This window comes from Salvelinus namaycush, chromosome 6, assembly GCF_016432855.1.
Source record: "Salvelinus namaycush isolate Seneca chromosome 6, SaNama_1.0, whole genome shotgun sequence".
Classification (NCBI taxonomy): domain Eukaryota; kingdom Metazoa; phylum Chordata; class Actinopteri; order Salmoniformes; family Salmonidae; genus Salvelinus; species Salvelinus namaycush.
The window spans coordinates 351,128-376,384 of NC_052312.1; the positions used below are offsets into that span (position 1 = coordinate 351,128).

At 45.2% G+C, this 25,257-nt stretch overlaps 1 protein-coding gene across 1 annotated transcript in view; it reads right to left on the bottom strand.

Moving 5' to 3' along the window:
• Positions 1 to 1,418: 1,418 nt before the first annotated feature.
• Positions 1,419 to 25,257, bottom strand: part of LOC120049439 (zinc finger protein 638-like) — a 71,594-nt gene continuing 47,755 nt past the window's right edge. The window contains exons 15-22 of the mRNA XM_038995706.1: positions 24,665 to 24,793; positions 17,465 to 17,628; positions 14,516 to 15,668; positions 13,104 to 13,172; positions 11,101 to 12,894; positions 7,576 to 7,678; positions 2,661 to 2,782; positions 1,419 to 1,964 (exon numbers count right to left, since the gene is read on the bottom strand). Of these exons, the coding sequence (XP_038851634.1) occupies positions 1,899 to 1,964; positions 2,661 to 2,782; positions 7,576 to 7,678; positions 11,101 to 12,894; positions 13,104 to 13,172; positions 14,516 to 15,668; positions 17,465 to 17,628; positions 24,665 to 24,793 (3,600 nt within the window). The 3' untranslated portion in view covers positions 1,419 to 1,898. The remainder of the gene's footprint in view (positions 1,965 to 2,660; positions 2,783 to 7,575; positions 7,679 to 11,100; positions 12,895 to 13,103; positions 13,173 to 14,515; positions 15,669 to 17,464; positions 17,629 to 24,664; positions 24,794 to 25,257) is intronic.

The window sequence follows — 25,257 nt, forward strand, 5'->3', positions numbered from 1 at the left end:
GAGCCTTGAGGAAACTACCAGTCTTCAGTGATGGAGGATCCTGAGGCCTTGAGGAAACTACCAGTCTTCAGTGATGGAGGATCCTGAGGCCTTGGGGAAACTACCAGTCTTCAGTGATGGAGGATCCTGAGGCCTTGAGGAAACTACCAGTCTTCAGTGATGGAGGATCCTGGAGCCTTGAGGAAACTACCAGTCTTCAGTGATGGAGGATAATGGAGCCTTGAGGAAACTACCAGTCTTCAGTGATGGAGGATCCTGAGGCCTTGAGGAAACTACCAGTCTTCAGTGATGGAGGATCCTGAGGCCTTGAGGAAACTACCAGTCTTCAGTGATGGAGGATCATGGAGCCTTGGGGAAACTACCAGTCTTCAGTGATGGAGGATCCTGAGGCCTTGAGGAAACTACCAGTCTTCAGTGATGGAGCCTTGAGGAAACTACCAGTCTTCAGTGATGGAGGATCCTGAGGCCTTGAGGAAACTACCAGTCTTCAGTGATGGAGGATCCTGAGGCCTTGAGGAAACTACCAGTCTTCAGTGATGGAGGATCCTGAGGCCTTGAGGAAACTACCAGTCTTCAGTGATGGAGGATCCTGAGGCCTTGAGGAAACTACCAGTCTTCAGTGATGGAGGATCCTGAGGCCTTGAGGAAACTACCAGTCTTCAGTGATGGAGGATCCTGGAGCCTCGAGGAAAATTAGTTTGCTGTTGCAAAACATTTTGCTATGATGCGTGTGCACCATTGGTGTAAAGTACTTGAGTAGTTTTGTGGGGACATTTGTACTTCACTATTTATATTTTTGATCATTTTCTTCAGGAATGTAGTGAAGTAAAAGTTATGTATTGTTTACTCCATACATTCTCCCTGACACCCAAAAGTACTCGTTACATTCTGACAGGAAAATGGTCCAATTCACGCACTTATCAAGAGAACATCCCTGGTCATCCCTACTGCCTCTGATCTGGAGGACTCACTACACAGACGTTTAGTATGTACCGTAAATGATGTCTGAGTGTTGGAGTGTGCCTCTGGCTATTCGTGAATTGGTTTTGCTTAATATTAGGAATTTGAAAGGATTTATACTTTTACTTTTGATACTTATGAATATTTAAAACCAAATACTTTTAGACTTTTACTCAAGTAGTATTTTACTGGGTGACTTTCACTTTCACTTGAGTCATTTTCTATGAAGGTATCTTTACTTTTACTCAGGTGTGACAGTTGGGTTACTTTTTCCACTAACGAAATACGACCCAGAATCCTCTTCTTTAGGTATGGATTCAAACTGGTGATGATGCAGTGTTCTGCCGGTGCACCGTGCTATCTGCACCGTGCCATCTGCGCCGTGCCATCTGCACTGTGCCATCTGCACCGTGCCATCTGCACCGTGCTATCAAGCCATTCACCAAAACAACACAGTGTTGGTAATAAAAACTCATTTATTACTATCTCCTTATACATAGGTCTCTGCTGACTGAGTTTCTCTGGATAAATTAAAACAGTTTAATGAGATTCAAATACCCCCCCGAAAAAAACAACCAAATCAAATGAATCTAAAATCTCTTGTCATATTTGGACCCAATATATTCACAAAGCATCTCAGAGATCTAGGATCAGTTTGACCTTTTAAATCATAATGAATAAGACAATATGAACATGGGGAGGATCTGATCCTAGACCAGCTCTCTGCCTCTGAAATAGCAAACGGCACTCTATTACCCTATATAGTAGTGCACTATCTAACGCAATGGGCCGTAGTTAGTGCACTACTTTGGACCAGAACCTATTAGTTGAAAAGTGTCCCAAATGGCACCCTATTCCCTACATAGTGCACTACTTTCAACCAGATGGAGTCATAGAAGTGGTCACATTTTAGACACACCCAGGGGTGAGGTCAGGGGTCACTTGGAGGCGGAGCCTTGGCTAGAACCTCCTGCTTGTTGCTTCTGATGCTTCGGGTAATGTTTCTGGACAGGGAGGGAGAGAGGGAGAGAAGGGAGAGAGAGAGGGAGGGAGATGGATAGGAGAAGGGAGGGGGAGAGAGGGAGGGGGAGAGAGAGAGGGAGGGGGAGAGAGAGGGAGGGGGATGTAAAGACAGAAGGGAAGTCATTTGTCAATTAGCTTTAGTGAAATAATCCCCAGAATACTAGACACAGAAACTAACAGTCAATCAGGATGAACGGTACTCGCAAGTAAAGTTGTCATCATTAGAAAGAAGATATTCTATACATACCTACTGTAATGTGAACCATACATACCTACTGTAATGTGACCCATACATACCTACTGTAATGTGACCCATACATACCTACTGTAATGTGACCCATACATACCTACTGTAATGTGAACCATACATACCTACTGTAATGTGAACCATACATACCTACTGTAATGTGAACCATACATACATACTGTAATGTGAACCATACAAACCTACTGTAATGTGAACCATACATACATACTGTAATGTGACCCATACATACTGTCGATAAACTATACATACTGTAGGTATATGCAATTCAAAATGTGTTTATCCTGCAGTACCTCCACAGACCCCTAGTTGAATAACCCTAACTAACTAGCAAGCTAACTCGCTAACTAACTAGCTAACTACAGACCTAACTGACTAACTAACTGACTGACTAGTATAATCCTGTTTATACCTGCATGTTCTGATAGTGCTGTAGACTGCTGCAGTGGGTCTTCTTGGATGTGTCTTCACTCCCATAGAACAGAGAACACAGCTTACAGAAGAACCCTGCCTTAGAAACCACAAAGTCCTGGCCTGGAGAGAGAGAGGAGAGAGAGGAGAGAGATAGCGAGAGGTTGGGAGAGAAATGGTTTAACTTAGAATCAATCATAAGTTATTTAGAATAAACTTAAATAACAGTGTCTAAATTCAGATGTACAGCGCATTCGGGAAAGTATTCAGACCCCTCAACTTTATTCACATTTTGTAACTTTAGGGCCTTAATCTAAAATGTATTAAATTGTTTTTTTCCTTCATTCATCTACACACAATACCCCATAATGACAAAGCAAAAACATTTTCCTAGAAATCTTTGCAAATGTATTAAATATATTAAATATAAAGCAATGAAATAATTTAATATCACATTTACATAAGTATTCAGACTCTTTACTCAGTACTTTGTTGAAGCACCTTTGGCAGCGATTACAGCCTTGAGTCTTCTTGGGTATGACGCTACAAGCTTGGCACACCTGTATTTGGGGAGTTTCTCCCATTCTTCTCTGCAGATCCTCTCAAGCTCTGTCAGGTTGGATGGGGAGCGTCGCTACACAGCTATTTTCAGGTCTCTCCAGAGATGTTCGATCGGGTTCAAGTCCAGGCTCTGGCTGGGAGACTCAAGGACATTCAGAGACTTGTCCTGAAGCCACTCCTGCATTGTCTTGGCTGTGTGCTTAGGGTCGTTGTCCTGTTGAAATGTGAACCTTTGCCCCAGTCTGAGGTCCTGAGCGCTCTGGAGCAGGTTTTCATCAAGGATCTCTCTGTACTTTGCTCCGTTCATCTTTCCCTCGATCCTGACTAGTCTCCCAGTCCCTGCCGCTGAAAAACATCCCCACAGCATGATGCTGCCACCACCATGCTTCACCGTAGGGATGGTGCCAGGTTTCCTCCAGACGTGACGCTTGGCATTCAGGCCAAAGAGTTTAATCTTGGTTTCATCAGACCAGAGAATCTTGTTTCTCATGGTCTGAGAGTCTTTTGGTGCCTTTTGGCAAACTTCAAGCGGGCTGTCATGTGCCTTTTACTGAGGAGTGGCTTCCGTCTGTCCACTCTACCATAAAGGCCTGATTGGTGGAGTGCTGCAGAGACGGTTGTCCTTCTGGAAGGTCCCCCCGTCTCCACAGAGGAAGTCTAGAGCTCTGTCAGAGTGGCCATCGGGTTCTTGGTCACCTCCCTGGCCAAGGCCCTTCTCCCCCGATTGCTCAGTTTGGCTGGGCGGCCAGTTCTAGGAAGAGTCTTGGTGGTTCCAAACTTCTTCCATTTAAGAATGATGGAGGCCACTGTGTTCTTGGGGACGTTCAATGCTGCAGACATTTTTTGGTACCCTTCCCCAGATCTGTGCCTCGACACAATCCTGTCTCTGAGCTCTACAGACAATTCCTTTGACCTCATGGCTTGGTTTTTGCTCTGACAGGCACTGTCAACTGTGGGACCTTATATAGACAGGTGTGTGGCTTTCCAAATCATGTCCAATCAATTGAATTTACCACAGGTGGAGTCCAATCAAGTTGTAGAAAACATCTCAAGGATGATCCTGAACTCAATTTAGATTATCATAGCAAAGGGTCTGAATACTTGTGTAAATAAGGTATTTCTGTAGCAAAAATGTCTAAAAACCTCTTTTCGTTTTGTTCTGTTGTGATGTCATTATGGGGTATTGTGATGTCATTGTGGAGTATTGTAATGGCATTAAGGAGTAGTGTGATGTCATTGTGGAGTATTGTGATGTCATTGTGGAGTATTGTGATGTCATTGTGGAGTATTGTGACGTCATTGTGGGGTATTGTGACGTCATTATGGGGTATTGTGACGTCATTATGGGGTATTGTGACGTCATTATGGGGTATTGTGACGTCATTATGGGGTATTGTGACGTCATTATGGGGTATTGTGACGTCATTATGGGGTATTGTGACGTCATTATGGGGTATTGTGACGTCATTATGGGGTATTGTGACGTCATTATGGGGTATTTTGATGTCATTGTGGAGTATTGTGTGTAGATTGATGAGGGAAAAAATAGTATTCAATTTTAGAATAAGGCTGTAACGTAACAAAATGTGGAAAAAGTCAAGGGGTCTGAATAACTTCCCGAATGCACGGCATGTGATAAAGTGAATCTGAGGCCCGTAACCTGACCCTAACTCGCAAAACATAGAAAATGTGCTGTGCAGTTCTTGAACAATTATGTTTTTATTCAACATTTATTTTCAACTCTCTATTTCGCAACTTTTCTCTTCTTGAATTAAACTGACATTCACTTTCTGCCCAAAAGCATCTGGCGTGTACAGTTAGGACGAAGACTCAGGCCTACGCACCGGCAGATAAAAATAATGAAAAACCTCGATATACCTCGTGATAATAGTTGTATGATACATTACGGACTTTTAAGTTATTGTTCTCTTTATTCAACCAGCCACCCGCCCTTCACCCAAAACTATTTAATGCCCCTAAACCCACACACTATTTAATGTCCCTAAACCCTTCACCCAAAACTATTTAATGCCCCTAAACCCACACACTATTTAATGTCCCTAAACCCTTCACCCAAAACTATTTAATGCCCCTAAACCCACACACTATTTAATGACCCTAAACACACACACTATTTAATGTCCCTAAACCCTTCACCCACACACTATTTAATGACCCTTCACCCACACACTATTTAATGCCCCTAATCCCACACACTATTTAATGCCCCTAATCCCACACACTATTTAATGCCCCTAATCCCACACACTATTTAATGCCCCTAATCCCACACACTATTTAATGTCCCTAAACCCTTCACCCACACACTATTTAATGACCCTAAACCCTTCACCCACACACTATTTAATGCCCCTAAACCCACACACTATTTAATGCCCCTAATCCCACACACTATTTAATGCCCCTAATCCCACACACTATTTAATGACCCTAAACCCTTCACCCACACACTATTTAATGTCCCTAAACCCTTCACCCACACACTATTTAATGCCCCTAAACCCTTCACCCACACACTATTTAATGACCCTAAACCCTTCCCCCACACACTATTCCATGTCCCTAAACCCTTCACCCACACACTATTTAATGCCCCTAAACCCACACACTATTTAATGCCCCTAAACCCACACACTATTTAATGCCCCTAAACCCACACACTATTTAATGCCCCTAAACCCTTCACCCACACACTATTTAATGCCCCTAAACCCTTCACCCACACACTATTTAATGCCCCTAATCCCTTCACCCACACACTATTTAATGCCCCTAAACCCACACACTATTTAATGCCCCTAATCCCACACACTATTTAATGCCCCTAATCCCACACACTATTTAATGCCCCTAATCCCACACACTATTTAATGCCCCTAAACCCACCCACTATTTAATGCCCCTAATCCCACACACTATTTAATGCCCCTAATCCCTTCACCCACCCACTATTTAATGCCCCTAAACCCTTCACCCACACACTATTTAATGCCCCTAAACCCACACACTATTTAATGCCCCTAAACCCACACACTATTTAATGCCCCTAAACCCACGCACTATTTAATGCCCCTAAACCCACACACTATTTAATGCCCCTAAACCCTTCACCCACACACTATTTAATGCCCCTAAACCCTTCACCCACACACTATTTAATGCCCCTAATCCCACACACTATTTAATGCCCCTAAACCCACACACTATTTAATGCCCCTAATCCCACACACTATTTAATGACCCTAATCCCACACACTATTTAATGCCCCTAATTCCACACACTATTTAATGCCCCTAATCCCACACACTATTTAATGCCCCTAAACCCACACACTATTTAATGCCCCTAATCCCACACACTATTTAATGCCCCTAAACCCTTCACCCACACACTATTTAATGCCCCTAATCCCACACACTATTTAATGCCCCTAAACCCACACACTATTTAATGCCCCTAATCCCACACACTATTTAATGACCCTAATCCCACACACTATTTAATGTCCCTAAACCCTTCACCCACACACTATTTAATGTCCCTAAACCCTTCACCCACACACTATTTAATGACCCTAATCCCACACACTATTTAATGACCCTAATCCCACACACTATTTAATGCCCCTAAACCCTTCACCCACACACTATTTAATGCCCCTAAACCCACACACTATTTAATGACCCTAAACCCTTCACCAAAACACTATTTAATGACCCTAAACCCACACACTATTTAATGACCCTAAACCCTTCACCAAAACACTATTTAATGACCCTAAACCCACACACTATTTAATGACCCTAAACCCTTCACCAAAACACTATTTAATGCCCCTAAACCCACACACTATTTAATGACCCTAAACCCTTCACCAAAACACTATTTAATGACCCTAAACCCACACACTATTTAATGACCCTAAACCCTTCACCAAAACACTATTTAATGACCCTAAACCCACACACTATTTAATGACCCTAAACCCTTCACCAAAACACTATTTAATGACCCTAAACCCGTCCGCACCACGGATATAACCACAGGGACTGCGGGTTATGAGTCAACCAGCGCATCACAGACACAGACAGTCCCTCTGATCTAACAGACACCTGTACCTGTATTGTCAGTGTGCCGGGTCTGGTCTGGTTCTGTTGTAACAGACACCTGTACCTGTATTGTCAGTGTGCCGGGTCTGGTCTGGTTCTGTTGTAACAGACACCTGTACCTGTATTGTCAGTGTGCCGGGTCTGGTTCTGTTGTAACAGACACCTGTACCTGTATTGTCAGTGAGCCGGGTCTGGGCTGGTTCTGTTGTAACAGACACCTGTACCTGTATCGTCAGTGTCCCGGGTCTGGGCTGGTTCTGGAAACTTCCTGGGCTGCTCTTCCTCCATCTCATGATCACCTCCAGCCTCATCCAGGGTCACCATCGTCTGAAAGGAGAGAGATTCAAATATGTAGTGTGCCTGTCTAATAAAACGTAGAAGAGGTCATACATCTTGTAGTGATTCCTGTGTTGTTGATGTAAAGAATATTTGTTGGTCTGTGGAGTGTAATGAGGAGCAACCAGACGCTACACTTGACACATTTATGAACTTGCTTATCCCAGTTACTAATAAACATGCACCTATTAAGAAAATGACTGTAAAAACTGTTAAATCCCCTGGGATTGATGAGGAATTGAAAAATGGGTTGGTTGAGAGGGATGAGGCTAAAGGATTGGCAAATAAGTCTGGCTGCACAACCGATTAGCAAAACGTACAGCAAGTTGATAAATCATGTGACTAAACTGAATATAAAGAGGAAGAAACTACACTATGAAACAAAGATAAATGAGATAAAGAATGATAGTAAACAAACTTTGGGAAAATAAGCAAACTCTGCTCCTTCATTCATTGAATCAGATGGCTCATTCATTTCAGAACCGACTGATATTGCCAACTACTTTAATGATTTTTAAGATTAGCAAACTTAAGCATGACATGCCAGCAACAAACGCAAACACTACACATTCAAGTATATCTGACCAAATTATGAAAGACAAGAATTGTAATTTTTGAATTCCGTAAAGTGAGTGTGGAAAAGGTGATACAATTATTTTTGTCCACAACCACTGTGATTATTATTATTTGACCCTAGTGGTCATCTATGAACATTTGAACATCTTGGCCATGTTCTGTTATAATCTCCACCCGGCACAGCCAGAAGAAGACTGGCTACCCCTCAGAGCCTGGTTCCTCCCTAGGTTTTGGCCTTTCTAGGGAGTTTTATCCTAGCCACCGTGCTTCTACACCTGCATTGCTTGCTGTTTCGGGGTTTTAGGCTGGGTTTCTGTACAGCACTTTGAGACATCGGCTGATGTAAAACGGGCTTTATAAATACATTTGATTGATATCAACAATGACAAGCCACCAGGGTCCGACGATCTGGATGAAAAATTTACTGAGGATAATAGCGGACGATATTGCCACTCCTATTTGCCATACCGTCAATCCAAACCTACTAGAGAGCGTGTGCCCTCAGGCCTGGAGGGAAGCCAAAGTCATTCCGCTACCTAAGAATAGTAAAGCCCCCTTTACTGGCTCAAATAGCCGACCAATCAGCCTGTTACCAACCCTTAGTAAACTTCTGGCAACAATGGTGTTTGACCAGATACAATGCTATTTTACAGTAAACATATTGACAACAGACTTTCAGCACGCTTATAGGGAAGGACATTCAACAAGCACAGCACTTACAAATGACTGATTGACAGAGAAATTGATAATAAAAAATATTTTAAAGGCTGTTTTGCTGGACTTCAGTGTGGCTTCTGATAATCAGTCTGCTGCAGGAAAAACCTACGTGTTATGGCTTTACACCCCCTGCTATAATGTGTTATGGCTTTACACCCCCTGCTATAATGTGTTATGGCTTTACACCCCCTGCTATAATGTGTTATGGCTTTACACCCCCTGCTATAATGTGTTATGGCTTTACACCCCCTGCTATAATGTGTTATGGCTTTACACCCCCTGCTATAATGTGTTATGGCTTTACACCTCCTGCTATAATGTGTTATGGCTTTACACCCCCTGCTATAATGTGTTATGGCTTTACACCCCCTGCTATAATGTGGATAAAGAGTTACCTGTCTAACAGAACACAGAGGGTGTTCTTTCATGGAAGCATCTCCAACATAATCCAGGTAGAATCAGGAATTATTTAAAAAAATTAGCCGCACACTCTAGGAGCTCAGATGCAAAAATATTTATGTCCAACGTTTCGACAGACAAGCTGTCTTCATCAGGAATTCCCCAGGGCAGCTGTCTAGGCCCCTTACATTTTTCAATCTTTACTAACAACATGCCACCGGCTTTGAGTAAAGCCAGTGTGTCTATGTATGCGGATGACTCAACACTATACACGTCAGCTACTACAGCGACTGAAATGACTGCAACACTTAACAACAAGAGCTGCAGTTAGTTTCAGAGTAGGTGGCAGGGAACAAGTTAGTCCTAAATATTTCAAAAACTAAAAGGATTGTATTTGGGACAAATCATTCACTAAACCTCAACTAAATCTTGTAATAAATAATGTGGAAATTGAGTAAGTTGATACGACTAAACTGCTTGGAGTTACCCTGGATTATAAACTGTCATGCTCAAAACATACTGATACAACAGTAGCTAAGATGGGGAGAAGTATGTCCATAATAAAGTACTGCTCTACCTTCTTAACAACACTATCAACAAGGCAGGTCCTACAGACCCTAGTTTTGTCGCACCTTGACTACAGTTCAGTCGTGTGGTCAGGTGCCACACAGAGGAACTCAGGAAAATTGCAATTGGCTCAGAACAGGGCAGCACGGCTGGGCCTTGGATGTACACAGAGAGCTAATATTAATAATATACATGTCAATCTCTCCTGGCTCAAAGTGGAGGAGAGATAGATTTGATCACTACTTTTATTTATGAGAGGTATTGACATGTTGAATGGACTGAGCTGTCTGTCTAAACGACTAGCACCCAGACACCCATGCATACCCCACAAGACATGCCACCAGAGGTCTCTTCAGTCCAGAACAGACTATGATAGGTGCACAGTACTACATAGAGCCATGACTACTATTCTACCTCAAGTAACTGACGAAAAGCAGTAGAATCAGATTTAAACAAATAATACACCTTATGGAACAGCGGGGACTGTGAAGCAACACAGACATGTTATAATATACGCACTATACACACACACACGTACACTTGGATTTAGTACTGTAGATATGTGGTAGTGGAGTACGGGCCTGAGGGCACACACTGTGTTGTGAATTCTGTAATCAAGGTATTGTAATGTTTTTAAAATTGTACAACTGCCTTCATTTTGCTGGACCGCAGGAAAGCAGCAGCTAATGGGGATCCATAATAATTACAAATAGACGTGTGTGAGAGAGAGAGTTAGCGAGAGAGAGAGAGAGTTAGCGAGAGAGAGAGAGAGTTAGCGAGAGAGAGAGAGAGTTAGCGAGAGAGAGAGAGAGTTAGCGAGAGAGAGAGAGAGTTAGCGAGAGAGAGAGAGAGTTAGCGAGAGAGAGCGAGAGAGCGAGAGTTAGCGAGAGAGCGAGAGTTAGCGAGAGTTAGCGAGAGTTAGCGAGAGTTAGCGAGAGTTAGCGAGAGTTAGCGAGAGAGAGAGAGTTAGCGAGAGAGAGAGAGTTAGCGAGAGAGAGAGAGTTAGCGAGAGAGAGAGAGTTAGCGAGAGAGAGAGAGTTAGCGAGAGAGAGAGAGTTAGCGAGAGAGAGAGAGTTAGCGAGAGAGAGAGAGTTAGTTAGTTAGTGAAATCAAGATACAAGCAGACAAAAAGAAAGCACTAGATGTTTACTGACCTCTGTGTTGAAGGAGTCTCTTGATTCGTCCTCCTGGCTGAATGGGTGTGGCTCCGGGCTAGGACCCTCCCCTCCTTCCTTGCCAACGATCTCATCCAGAGTGACCAATTCTTGAAGATCTGCCTCATTTATTCCGCACTCCTGATCCCTCGCACCCTCCTCTCCTCTCTCATCCCCATCTCCTCCAATCTCATCCAGAGTCACCAACCATTCCGTATCCGCACCGAACCTCTCCTTCTCCCTCGTCCGTTCCTGCTCCTCCTCTTTGCTCTTCTCCCGCTCTGTACTCCTCCTCTTCTTCCCTCTCGCCTTCTCCCATTCTCTCGCTCGCTGTTTCTCCTTCGCCAGTTCCTGTTTCGTCATCAGCTCTTCCTCTTCGGCAGCGTCGTCAGGGTAACTCTCTTCTTCCTCACTCACCTCATCCAAAGAGACAAGGTTAGTCTTTTTGTGGGTACCTCCCTCACCCCTCTCTGACTCCACTGTAAGGGCCTTCTCAAGGGTTTGGGGTATCTTCTTACCATCCTCCTTCTTTTGAAGTGTCATATTACCCTTACCCTTTTTGTAACCCTCTTTTTGGGGTTTTGAGGTACCCTTAGATTCAGTAGTATGGTTGTCCAGAGCTTCTGTCATATCCACCTGATCATCGACAGAGTCCAGGATATGGAACCCTTCCAACTCTCTGGGTAGAGAATCTCTTCGGTCTTCAGTGTCTTCGACAGAGTCCAGGATGTGGAAAGCAGATTCTTCTTCGTCTTGGCGTTCCTCTAGAGTAGTTTGGAGCTCCTGGGAACCCGTAGATTCAGAGGCTGTGTCATCCACGGTTTCGTTGAGTATCTGTAAACCTCCATTTTCTTCTTCGGGTACTTTGTCAACAAGTGATTGGGGCACTTGGTGACCCGACACCGTCTCAAACTCTCGTAGTTCTAGGGTTGTATGAAGGTCTTGCTCCTTGGCTGCGGAAGACGGATCAGGCAAACCAGGCTCCAGTGGACAGCCTTCATTCTGAGCCTTGCTACCCAGAATCGAGTCACCTTTTTTAGCCTGGGCCTTCTCCTCGCTCCCGCCTACCTCTGGATGTTTTTCAGCTGTAGTCTCCATATCAATCTCTGACCCAGCACTTTCTACTTCCTTGTTCGCCGGCAATGCAGTGTCCAACACTGACACCTTGTGGTCGGATGACGGTAACATACCCTCAGCCATTGGCTGAGACAGAAGCTCCACGGGAAGAGGCTCCGCCTCCATCCCGACTGTGGGGTCATCGTCAGTGACAGTTTCTGGGGTTTCTGCGGCTTCCTTTGCTACAACAGCAGCTGCAGCTGATGACCTGGTCTTGCGTCCAGAGGTGACAGTTTCTGGGGTTTCTGCGGCTTCCGTTGCTACAACAGCAGCTGATGACCTGGTCTTGCGTCCAGAGGTGGCAGGTGGTTGAGGTTTTGCCGGCTGCGTTTTTTTGGCTGTTGCGGCTTGTCGTGGAGTCTTCTGTCCAGGGGGGTCAGAGGTAGAAGAGGATGGGGTGGGAGTGCTTTTGGACGGGGGTGTCTCTTTCTCCTGGCTAGACTTCATAGTAGAAATTGGGGTATCAGGGGTACCCCTCTTGCGTTTGAATGATCGTTCAGACCTTTCATGGGCGCCATCTTGGGTATTGGGTGATGAAGATGATGGCTCTGGTGGGTTGGTGTTGTCCGCCTCATCCCCTTCCACCTCGTCCACGGTGACGAACTCATCCATGTTGAACTGGTCCAGGTCGAATGGGTTGGCGTCGGACGTGAACTCATCCGCCACGTAGCCAACACCCTGTGGTACGAGAGGAGGATGAACCCACGGAAATTAATCAATCGATTTTCCAGAAGTTCAACACAACTGCTGTACTTTGAATCAGATGTATGTAAGAGAGCAATGTCTGAATGGAAACCAAACACAACATCTTGCTACAACAGATTGTAATGGTTTGGATTCTGTACATTACTATTTGAATGGTGTGTTTTTATAAATCTGACGCTCACCTTTCTCTCTGCTGCCTCCGTATCTCTAGACTCACTGCTAGAGGACTGGCTGGTTCTACTACGGTGGCTCTGTGGGACAAACAGAAACATGAAATCACTCCTAGAAGACTGGCTAATTCTACTACGGTGGCTCTGTGGGACAAACAGAAACATTAAATCACTCCTAGAATACTGGCTAGTTCTACTACGGTGGCTCTGCGGGACAAACAGAAACATGAAATCACTCCTAGAGGACTGGCTAATTCTACTACGGTGGCTCTGTGGGACAAACAGAAACATTAAATCACTCCTAGAAGACTGGCTAGTTCTACTACGGTGGCTCTGTGGGACAAACAGAAACATTAAATCACTCCTAGAAGACTGGCTAGTTCTACTACGGTGGCTCTGTGGGACAAACAGAAACATGAAATCACTCCTAGAAGACTGGCTAGTTCTACTACGGTGGCTCTGTGGGACAAACAGAAACATTAAATCACTCCTAGAAGACTGGCTAGTTCTACTACGGTGGCTCTGTGGGACAAACAGAAACATTAAATCACCCCTAGAAGACTGGCTAGTTCTACTACGGTGGCTCTGCGGGACAAACAGAAACATGAAATCACCCCTAGAAGACTGGCTAGTTCTACTACGGTGGCTCTGCGGGACAAACAGAAACATGAAATCACTCCTAGAAGACTGGCTAGTTCTACTACGGTGGCTCTGTGGGACAAACAGAAACATTAAATCACTCCTAGAAGACTGGCTAATTCTACTACGGTGGCTCTGTGGGACAAACAGAAACATGAAATCACTCCTAGAGGACTGGCTGGTTCTACTACGGTGGCTCTGTGGGACAAACAGAAACATTAAATCACTCCTAGAAGACTGGCTAGTTCTACTACGGTGGCTCTGTGGGACAAACAGAAACATTAAATCACTCCTAGAAGACTGGCTAGTTCTACTACGGTGGCTCTGTGGGACAAACAGAAACATTAAATCACTCCTAGAAGACTGGCTAGTTCTACTACGGTGGCTCTGTGGGACAAACAGAAACATGAAATCACCCCTAGAAGACTGGCTAGTTCTACTACGGTGGCTCTGCGGGACAAACAGAAACATGAAATCACCCCTAGAAGACTGGCTAGTTCTACTACGGTGGCTCTGTGGGACAAACAGAAACATGAAATCACTCCTAGAAGACTGGCTAGTTCTACTACGGTGGCTCTGCGGGACAAACAGAAACATTAAATCTCAGAAACAGAAAGAAATCATGTTAACATCTCATTTAGGCTTTTAACAACAGCTGAACTTAAGGATATAACCTGAATATGAAAAAATACATCCACCATCATTCCTGCTGTCTCCTTCTCTTACTTCGTCTCTCTCCCTGGCTCCCGTACCGTCTGCTCCTCCTCCCCTACCTCCTTTCTTACCTTGCTCCTCTCTTCCTCCTCTTTCCTCCCCTTCTTCTTGGCGGGACTGCCGTCCTGTCTGTTGCTCCTGCAGGAGCCAGAAGAAGAGCTAGAGGAGTCGCCGTGTCTCGACGTCGGAGGACCCTGCTCCTCCTCGCTTCTATGCCTGGAAGAGTCTATCTTTTCTGGGGAAGAATGGTGCCTGCGCCGGCCTCTTCCTCCAAAGCCTTGGGTCTTCGCCTGGTTCTTCTCTGGTTGTCCAGAGCCTGAAGGTGGTTTCTTTGCTCCTTCTGTCTGCGTTGTGGTCTTCTTCGCTGGTGTGGTTGGAGGCTTTTTATCGGTCTGTGACTTCGCAGGTTGTAGCTTTTTCTTCTTGTCGGAAACCGCAGGTCTATTTCTCTCCTCTTTTTGAGTCTGTGTCGGTGTCCCCGTCTTCTCTCCAGTCTTCTTCTCTGGTTGAGCTGGGGCCTGGTTCAGTTCTCCAGCCGGGGTCTTGGTCTCCCTCTTCTCCCCGGCTACAGAGCTCTTCTTGTCGGATAGAGGCTTGTCCTGGCTATTCTCTCCTTGGTCCCGTCTTCGTTCCTCAGCTAGTTTCTCCATGCGATGTTGGTGCACCGCTGCCTCCAGGGCCTTCAGGATCTCCTGAGTCACCGGAGTGAAGTCAAACCGCTTGTCCTTCATTTTAACAGACACTGGGAGAGCTACGGGGACAGAGGCTGATGTTACCGGTGTTCGTGCCGGTACAGAACCAGCAACGGCGTCAGAGTCGACGGGATTGATGACATCATTTGCGTCAACGTCGTCGGTAGCAGCGTGAACGGTAGCGGTTGCTACGGTTTCTCCATTCTCGCCATCCGGTTTTGCAGCCACGACAGCAACGGTTCGGCTTTGGTCGTTGTTGGTCGTCATCGGGTCATCGGGCTCCGTGACGACCGGACCGGGTTCCGTTGCGGTCGCGTCGGAGTCTATCGCTATGTCGTCACGGGACTGGATGGCGCTTACGTCATGTCCCGGTTGTTCGGTAACCACAGGCTGAGTGGCAGAGATAGCCGTAGCACTGGTGGTGGCGGTAGTAGCGGTGTCATCGGTAGCGATTGCGGTAGGAACAGGTTTAACAGGTGTTGCTGCACCTTTAGGCTTGTTGCCTTGGACCGCCTTTTTCTTGGCTTTGGTGCTGAAATGACAAACATTAAGACGTAAATTACAGTAAGTGACGTTGACACGCAAATCCAAGTCTAAATGTAGGAGTAACAACATAAATGGCCGAGAGTTGTTCCCTGAACAGGAAAAACTCTGAGCCCTAGTTGTATCCAACAGGGAAAAATGGACAGTGCTTCGTAGAGGACTTCACGGGTCCAAAAAGGACAGGCATCATTTATTCTATTTCATATAAAAAGGCCCGTTTTCGAACAGACCCGAGGACAACTAGACACCCTCCATATAGACCTGATCGGATCCAGACCTAGTCTGATCCAATACGAGCGAAGGAAACACCAGAACAGTCCTTTTTAAGCTACATTATGAACTGGAGTTGATAAAGCACGAGGGAGGGGTAGAGAGACGATCTAGCAGGGGGGCCGTGCTGTGTGTGAGAGAGAGGAGGTAGAGAGAGGAGACGCTCTAGCAGGGGGCCGTGCTGTGTGTGTAGGCTACTGAGTGTGAGTGAGTGACAGGGAACAGGGGGGGAGAGATGAGACAGCAACCATCCAAGCAGACTCGCGCTATAGTAGACTAACAGCAGCCATAGATAGGTTATTGATCATCCAGTAATGATTACGCAGAACCTGTCTCGACTGCATCAAATCGGGAGACGCTAATTAAGCTAGCTAGGCTAAAGGAGTCTGCTTTCGTCCTACACAATTACAAACTCCATTCAGAATCTACCTGTTGTAGCCTGCCCTTCTCGTTTCTCTCTCTCTCTCTCTCTCTCTCTCTCTCTACCTTTACATCCTAGAGTCGAAAGATGTGAGACTCACAATGCTCTACGAACCCCGACAACGGTCACAGGAATTGTCTTTAGTCTGTACCGCCAACTTCAGTCTGTAGCCTACACACTAATACCACACCTCTATTTTACTGAGTCCAGTATAAGAAGGAAGTTAGACTGGAAGTCATTGTGTTACCGCTAGTTAGTAACTTCCTTTAAACTGCACGCAGAACCCATTGGATGAGAAGTCAACCCCTTTCTCACCTTCTTATCCAATGGGTTTTGAGGAGGCGGCAAGGAGAGAGGACGTGGGGATTCAAGGAAACGCTATCGAGGCTCTCCCCTCGTGTCCTTCATTCCTCACCTCCCTCTCCAAGCACATTGGGGGAGAGGAGTGAAGGTTTACTGATTATATGAATTTCATTACTTGGTTATTATCATTGTCAATGATTTTCTTGACAGACACAATGGTATTATATTGCTGTATCATTATATAAACTATTTAAAAAACTATTGAAATGCTGTTGATCTTTTCCATTGGCTATAAATGATTGAACTGTTGACTAAAGCACAAACAGACCTGTCTACTTGGCTCCATTTTGAATGACAAGTAAATGTTTTGTTGTCATGGTCTCATCTAGACTTGTATTACATGTGAAGCTGCAAGAAAAATCACATTTAAAAATGTATATGAAACCATTTGGAAAATGTGGATCCTGATGTCACACCTTGGCCCTTTTTATTTATAGAAAGAGCCAAATGTAAAAAAATGTACCGTTGCAAAGCTTGCTAGGTATTATTCTAATAAGTTCCATCCTGCAAAAATAAATTTAAGTAATCTGAACTTTTCAGTCAACACTGCTGTTTAGTCGCTTCAATTGTTTTGACTTCTTGGTTTGAACTTCTATTATAATTTAAAATATTGGCCATTTTATAATGTTGTCACACTATAGAAAGACCCATATATAAAATAGGTTTTATGTCCCCAGTAATGTATAGATATACAGACAGACAAGTAATGAAAGGTTGAGGTAGACATTTACCCAGTGACAGGTGTCTTCTTGGCTGGGGGCTGCGGCTGAGGCGGGTGTTTAACCTTGACCAGCATGTTGAACTTCAGAGGCTTGTTCTGAACTACACGGGGGAACTTCTGGAAATGAAGACACACTGCCATCGCTATCGAGGACGACTCCATCTCAAAATAAATCTAAGAGAGAGAGAGGACAAGAGGGAGGGATAAGGATGAGACTGTTGTACTTGTCCTTCTTCAAGACCTAAAAACACCTGACTGTTGTACTTGTCCTTCTTCAGGACCTAAAAACACCTGACTGTTGTACTTGTCCTTCTTCAGGACCTAAAAACACCTGACTGTTGTACTTGTCCTTCTTCAGGACCTAAAACCACCTGACTGTTGTACTTGTCCTTCTTCAAGACCTAAAAACACCTGACTGTTGTACTTGTCCTTCTTCAAGACCTAAAAACACCTGACTGTTGTACTTGTCCTTCTTCTTCAAGACCTAAAAACACCTGACTGTTGTACTTGTCCTTCTTCAGGACCTAAAACCACCTGACTGTTGTACTTGTCCTTCTTCAGGACCTAAAAACACCTGACTGTTGTACTTGTCCTTCTTCAAGACCTAAAAACACCTGACTGTTGTACTTGTCCTTCTTCAGGACCTAAAAACACCTGACTGTTGTACTTGTCCTTCTTCAGGACCTAAAAACACCTGACTGTTGTACTTGTCCTTCTTCTTCAGGACCTAAAAACACCCGACTGTTGTACTTGTCCTTCTTCTTCAAGACCTAAAAACACCTGACTGTTGCACTTGTATTTCTGGCACTAACTCGTCTTTTCTTACTGATTTCCCTGATAGCTGCTTTAGTCAGGAAGGTTTTACATGGAATAACTATGGTTGACTTACCAAGCTTAGCTGAATACACTGACCGTGTTATTTTGGTTGTTCACAGCTGGAATCCTTAAAATTGTGAAACCACCACGTCTAACAGCGATACTACAAGACGCCACGTCTAACAGCGATGTTACAAGACGCCACGTCTAACAGCGATGTTACAAGACGCCACGTCTAACAGCGATGTTACAAGACGCCACGTCTAACAGCGATGTTACAAGACGCCACGTCTAACAGCGATATTACAAGACGCCACGTCTAACAGCGATATTACAAGACGCCACGTCTAACAGCGATATTACAAGACGCCACGTCTAACAGCGATATTACAAGACGCCACGTCTAACAGCGATACTACAAGACGCCACGTCTAACAGCGATACTACAAGACGCCACGTCTAACAGCGATACTACAAGACGCCACGTCTAACAGCGATACTACAAGACGCCACGTCTAACAGCGATACTACAAGACGCCACGTCTAACAGCGATACTACAAGACGCCACGTCTAACAGCGATACTACAAGACGCCACGTCTAACAGCGATACTACAAGACGCCACGTCTAACAGCGATACTACAAGACGCCACGTCTAACAGCGATACTACAAGACGCCACGTCTAACAGCGATACTACAAGACGCCACGTCTAACAGCGATACTACAAGACGCCACGTCTAACAGCGATATTACAAGACGCCACGTCTAACAGCGATATTACAAGACGCCACGTCTAACAGCGATATTACAAGACGCCACGTCTAACAGCGATATTACAAGACGCCACGTCTAACAGCGATATTACAAGACGCCACGTCTAACAGCGATATTACAAGACGCCACGTCTAACAGCGATATTACAAGACGCCACGTCTAACAGCGATACTACAAGACGCCACGTCTAACAGCGATACTACAAGACGCCACGTCTAACAGCGATATTACAAGACGCCACGTCTAACAGCGATATTACAAGACGCCACGTCTAACAGCGATATTACAAGACGCCACGTCTAACAGCGATATTACAAGACGCCACGTCTAACAGCGATACTACAAGACGCCACGTCTAACAGCGATACTACAAGACGCCACGTCTAACAGCGATATTACAAGACGCCACGTCTAACAGCGATATTACAAGACGCCACGTCTAACAGCGATACTACAAGACGCCACGTCTAACAGCGATATTACAAGACGCCACGTCTAACAGCGATATTACAAGACGCCACGTCTAACAGCGATATTACAAGACGCCACGTCTAACAGCGATATTACAAGACGCCACGTCTAACAGCGATGTTACAAGACGCCACGTCTAACAGCGATGTTACAAGACGCCACGTCTAACAGCGATGTTACAAGACGCCACGTCTAACAGCGATATTACAAGACGCCACGTCTAACAGCGATATTACAAGACGCCACGTCTAACAGCGATATTACAAGACGCCACGTCTAACAGCGATATTACAAGACGCCACGTCTAACAGCGATACTACAAGACGCCACGTCTAACAGCGATACTACAAGACGCCACGTCTAACAGCGATATTACAAGACGCCACGTCTAACAGCGATATTACAAGACGCCACGTCTAACAGCGATACTACAAGACGCCACGTCTAACAGCGATATTACAAGACGCCACGTCTAACAGCGATATTACAAGACGCCACGTCTAACAGCGATATTACAAGACGCCACGTCTAACAGCGATATTACAAGACGCCACGTCTAACAGCGATATTACAAGACGCCACGTCTAACAGCGATGTTACAAGACGCCACGTCTAACAGCGATGTTACAAGACGCCACGTCTAACAGCGATATTACAAGACGCCACGTCTAACAGCGATATTACAAGACGCCACGTCTAACAGCGATATTACAAGACGCCACGTCTAACAGCGATATTACAAGACGCCACGTCTAACAGCGATATTACAAGACGCCACGTCTAACAGCGATATTACAAAAACAAAGATATTACTGCCAATAAACACCGTTTCCGCTCTGACATCATAGCACGCATGACAGAACAGCAGAACGTACTGCAATGCTGAATCAACACTGACCACGCTCCGCTTCGTCAAAAACAAATCTAAAAATAAATGAACAGTGGGGCTGTTTTCACCGTGTCCCTACTGCGGATTCCGACTTTAATATTAGCACTTTTCAATAAACAAGAACCTTTTAAAAAACTTGATGTAAATTCATCTTTCTTTAGTTTATCATACTAAGGTCAACATGTCAGGAAGTTTTGTCACTTTCAAAAAAAGGGCCATACATCCATTTCAAAGCTCACTACATTGAATCATAAGCGTTAGAAACAGGACGATACGTAGTAACTTATTTTAACGCTACAACTCAGCGAAATGAAGTTGCCACGAGCAGCACCACAAATAGAGATACAAGATGCAAGACTTTCTGGTCTAACACAGGACCTACGCATGTGAAATGGTTTGATTCATGCTTTTACAACGTGGTAGGAACGAGACCAAAACAAAGGAGAAGTTTAGCATCGCGCATCGACGCTCTTAGTTGCGGAAATTGACAGACTATGCGATTTACTTTCTGCATCATATTGCTGAGTGTATCTTTAAAAAAGAGATGATGATTAGGTCTTAATAGGCTTTTCGCGATTGGTAGTCTAAATTCAGTGTACTTCGTTTTTAACTGCCATTTCCTGAAAGTCAGACTCTTCCCAAACGCCAAGTCATTTTTCTCAGGTTCAGAAGCAGCTGCATACAACAACCTCTCCGTGGTTATCCTTAGACATTTTCTCCAGAAGACTTGTATAGAGGGTCTTAATCTGCTGCATACAAGTCTGGTCCCGGAGCATCTTAATCTGCTGTATACAAGTCTGGTCCCGGAGCATCTTAATCTGCTGTATACAAGTCTGGTCCCGGAGCATCTTAATCTGCTGTCTACAAGTCTGGTCCCGGAGCATCTTAATCTGCTGTATACAATTCTGGTCCCGGAGCATCTTAATCTGCTGCATACAAGTCTGGTCCCGGAGCATCTTAATCTGCTGCATACAAGTCTGGTCCCGGAGCATCTTAATCTGCTGCATACAAGTCTGGTCCCGGAGCGTGTTAATCTGCTCTATACAAGTCTGGTCCCGGAGCGTCTTAATCTGCTGTCTACAAGTCTGGTCCCGGAGCGTATTAATCTGCTGTCTAAAAGTCTGGTCCCGGAGCGTGTTAATCTGCTCTATACAAGTCTGGTCCCGGAGCATCTTAATCTGCTGCATACAAGTCTGGTCCCGGAGCGTCTTAATCTGCTGCATACAAGTCTGGTCCCGGAGCGTCTTAATCTGCTGCATACAAGTCTGGTCCCGGAGCGTCTTAATCTGCTGTCTACAAGTCTGGTCCCGGAGCGTCTTAATCTGCTCTATACAAGTCTGGTCCCGGAGCGTCTTAATCTGCTGTATACAAGTCTGGTCCCGGAGCGTCTTAATCTGCTGTATACAAGTCTGGTCCCGGAGCGTCTTAATCTGCTGTATACAAGTCTGGTCCCGGAGCGTATTAATCTGCTGTCTACAAGTCTGGTCCCGGAGCGTCTTAATCTGCTGTATACAAGTCTGGTCCCGGAGCGTCTTAATCTGCTGCATACAAGTCTGGTCCCGGAGCATCTTAATCTGCTGCATACAAGTCTGGTCCCGGAGCATCTTAATCTGCTGCATACAAGTCTGGTCCCGGAGCATCTTAATCTGCTGTATACAAGTCTGGTCCCGGAGTGTCTTAATCTGCTCTATACAAGTCTGGTCCCGGAGCGTCTTAATCTGCTGTCTACAAGTCTGGTCCCGGAGCGTCTTAATCTGCTCTATACAAGTCTGGTCCCGGAGCGTCTTAATCTGCTACATACAAGTCTGGTCCCGGAGCATCTTAATCTGCTGCATACAAGTCTGGTCCCGGAGCATCTTAATCTGCTGCATACAAGTCTGGTCCCGGAGCATCTTAATCTGCTGTATACAAGTCTGGTCCCGGAGCGTCTTAATCTGCTGTATACAAGTCTGGTCCCGGAGCGTCTTAATCTGCTCTATACAAGTCTGGTCCAGGAGCGTCTTAATCTGCTGTCTACAAGTCTGGTCCCGGAGCGTCTTAATCTGCTGTCTACAAGTCTGGTCCCGGAGCGTCTTAATCTGCTGTATACAAGTCTGGTCCCGGAGCGTCTTAATCTGCTCTATACAAGTCTGGTCCCGGAGCGTATTAATCTGCTGTATACAAGTCTGGTCCCGGAGCGTCTTAATCTGCTGTCTACAAGTCTGGTCCCGGAGCGTCTTAATCTGCTCTATACAAGTCTGGTCCCGGAGCGTCTTAATCTGCTCTATACAAGTCTGGTCCCGGAGCGTATTAATCTGCTCTATACAAGTCTGGTCCCGGAGCGTCTTAATCTGCTGTCTACAAGTCTGGTCCCGGAGCGTCTTAATCTGCTCTATACAAGTCTGGTCCCGGAGCGTCTTAATCTGCTGTCTACAAGTCTGGTCCCGGAGCGTATTAATCTGCTCTATACAAGTCTGGTCCCGGAGCGTCTTAATCTGCTCTATACAAGTCTGGTCCCGGAGCGTCTTAATCTGCTCTATACAAGTCTGGTCCCGGAGCGTCTTAATCTGCTCTATACAAATCTGGTCCCGGAGTGTCTTAATCTGCTGTCTACAAGTCTGGTCCCGGAGCGTCTTAATCTGCTCTATACAAGTCTGGTCCCGGAGCGTCTTAATCTGCTGTCTACAAGTCTGGTCCCGGAGCGTCTTAAACTGCTCTATACAAGTCTGGTCCCGGAGCGTCTTAATCTGCTCTATACAAGTCTGGTCCCGGAGCGTATTAATCTGCTCTATACAAGTCTGGTCCCGGAGCGTATTAATCTGCTCTATACAAGTCTGGTCCCGGAGCGTCTTAATCTGCTCTATACAAGTCTGGTCCCGGAGCGTCTTAATCTGCTCTATACAAATCTGGTCCCGGAGCGTCTTAATCTGCTCTATACAAGTCTGGTCCCGGAGCGTCTTAATCTGCTCTATACAAGTCTGGTCCCGGAGCGTCTTAATCTGCTCTATACAAGTCTGGTCCCGGAGCGTCTTAATCTGCTCTATACAAGTCTGGTCCCGGAGCGTCTTAATCTGCTGTCTACAAGTCTGGTCCCGGAGCGTCTTAATCTGCTGTCTACAAGTCTGGTCCCGGAGCGTATTAATCTGCTCTATACAAGTCTGGTCCCGGAGCGTATTAATCTGCTCTATACAAGTCTGGTCCCGGAGCGTCTTAATCTGCTCTATACAAGTCTGGTCCCGGAGCGTCTTAATCTGCTGTCTACAAGTCTGGTCCCGGAGCGTCTTAATCTGCTGTCTACAAATCTGGTCCCGGAGCGTCTTAATCTGCTGTCTACAAGTCTGGTCCCGGAGCGTCTTAATCTGCTCTATACAAGTCTGGTCCCGGAGCGTCTTAATCTGCTGTATACAAGTCTGGTCCCGGAGTGTCTTAATCTGCTCTATACAAGTCTGGTCCCGGAGCGTCTTAATCTGCTGTCTACAAGTCTGGTCCCGGAGCGTCTTAATCTGCTCTATACAAGTCTGGTCCCGGAGCGTCTTAATCTGCTGTATACAAGTCTGGTCCCGGAGCGTCTTAATCTGCTCTATACAAGTCTGGTCCCGGAGCGTCTTAATCTGCTGTATACAAGTCTGGTCCCGGAGCGTCTTAATCTGCTGTCTACAAATCTGGTCCCGGAGCGTCTTAATCTGCTGTCTACAAATCTGGTCCCGGAGCGTCTTAATCTGCTGTATACAAGTCTGGTCCCGGAGCGTCTTAATCTGCTCTATACAAGTCTGGTCCCGGAGCGTCTTAATCTGCTGTATACAAGTCTGGTCCAGGAGCGTCTTAATCTGCTGTCTACAAGTCTGGTCCCGGAGCGTCTTAATCTGCTGTCTACAAGTCTGGTCCCGGAGCGTCTTAATCTGCTCTATACAAATCTGGTCCCGGAGCGTCTTAATCTGCTCTATACAAGTCTGGTCCCGGAGCGTCTTAATCTGCTCTATACAAGTCTGGTCCCGGAGCGTCTAACTAAATAAAAACAAAATATTTAACCTGACTTCATCCAGTGTCCGGAAGAATGTATTTGAGGCAAATTAAAATATGAACATATTTAGGACACGGCCTCATTTGCCTGTTTAATACAATATTTCCCAAAAATTGTTATAGAAAAAAAATGTGACGTGTGTCTACATTCAAATTGGTAAAAGTTAATTGCAATATGATTAAAGGCAACAAATATAACCCTATTAGATTGTGGTGCCTGGTCTTAACATGTCTGTCTGTGTGTGTGTGTCTGTGTTACCCTGTTGATCAGAGATAGCGAATCGAGGTAGGATCCGAAGCGTTTGACGAGGTCGTGAACCTCTCGGGTTGCCGTAGTCCCCGCGGGGACGTTACTGACGATCAGAAGGCGTTCCTTCAATGTCGTGTCCTGTTGAGAAGCACAGCGCATTATAAAGGGTTCATTAACAGGTTATAAAGTAAAGGGTTCATTAACAGGTTATAAAGGGTTCATTAGCAGGTTATAAAGGGTTCATTAACAGGTTATAAAGGGTTCATTAACAGGTTACAAAGGGTTCATTAACAGGTTACAAAGGGTTCATTAACAGGTTACAAAGGGTTCATTAGCAGGTTACAAAGGGTTCATTAACAGGTTACAAAGAGTTCATTAACAGGTTACAAAGGGTTCATTAACAGGTTACAAAGGGTTCATTAACAGGTTACAAAGGGTTCATTAACAGGTTACAAAGGGTTCATTAACAGGTTACAAAGGGTTCATTAACAGGTTACAAAGGGTTCATTAACAGGTTACAAAGGGTTCATTAACAGGTTACAAAGGGTTCATTAACAGGTTACAAAGGGTTCATTAACAGGTTATAAAGATTTCATTAGTAT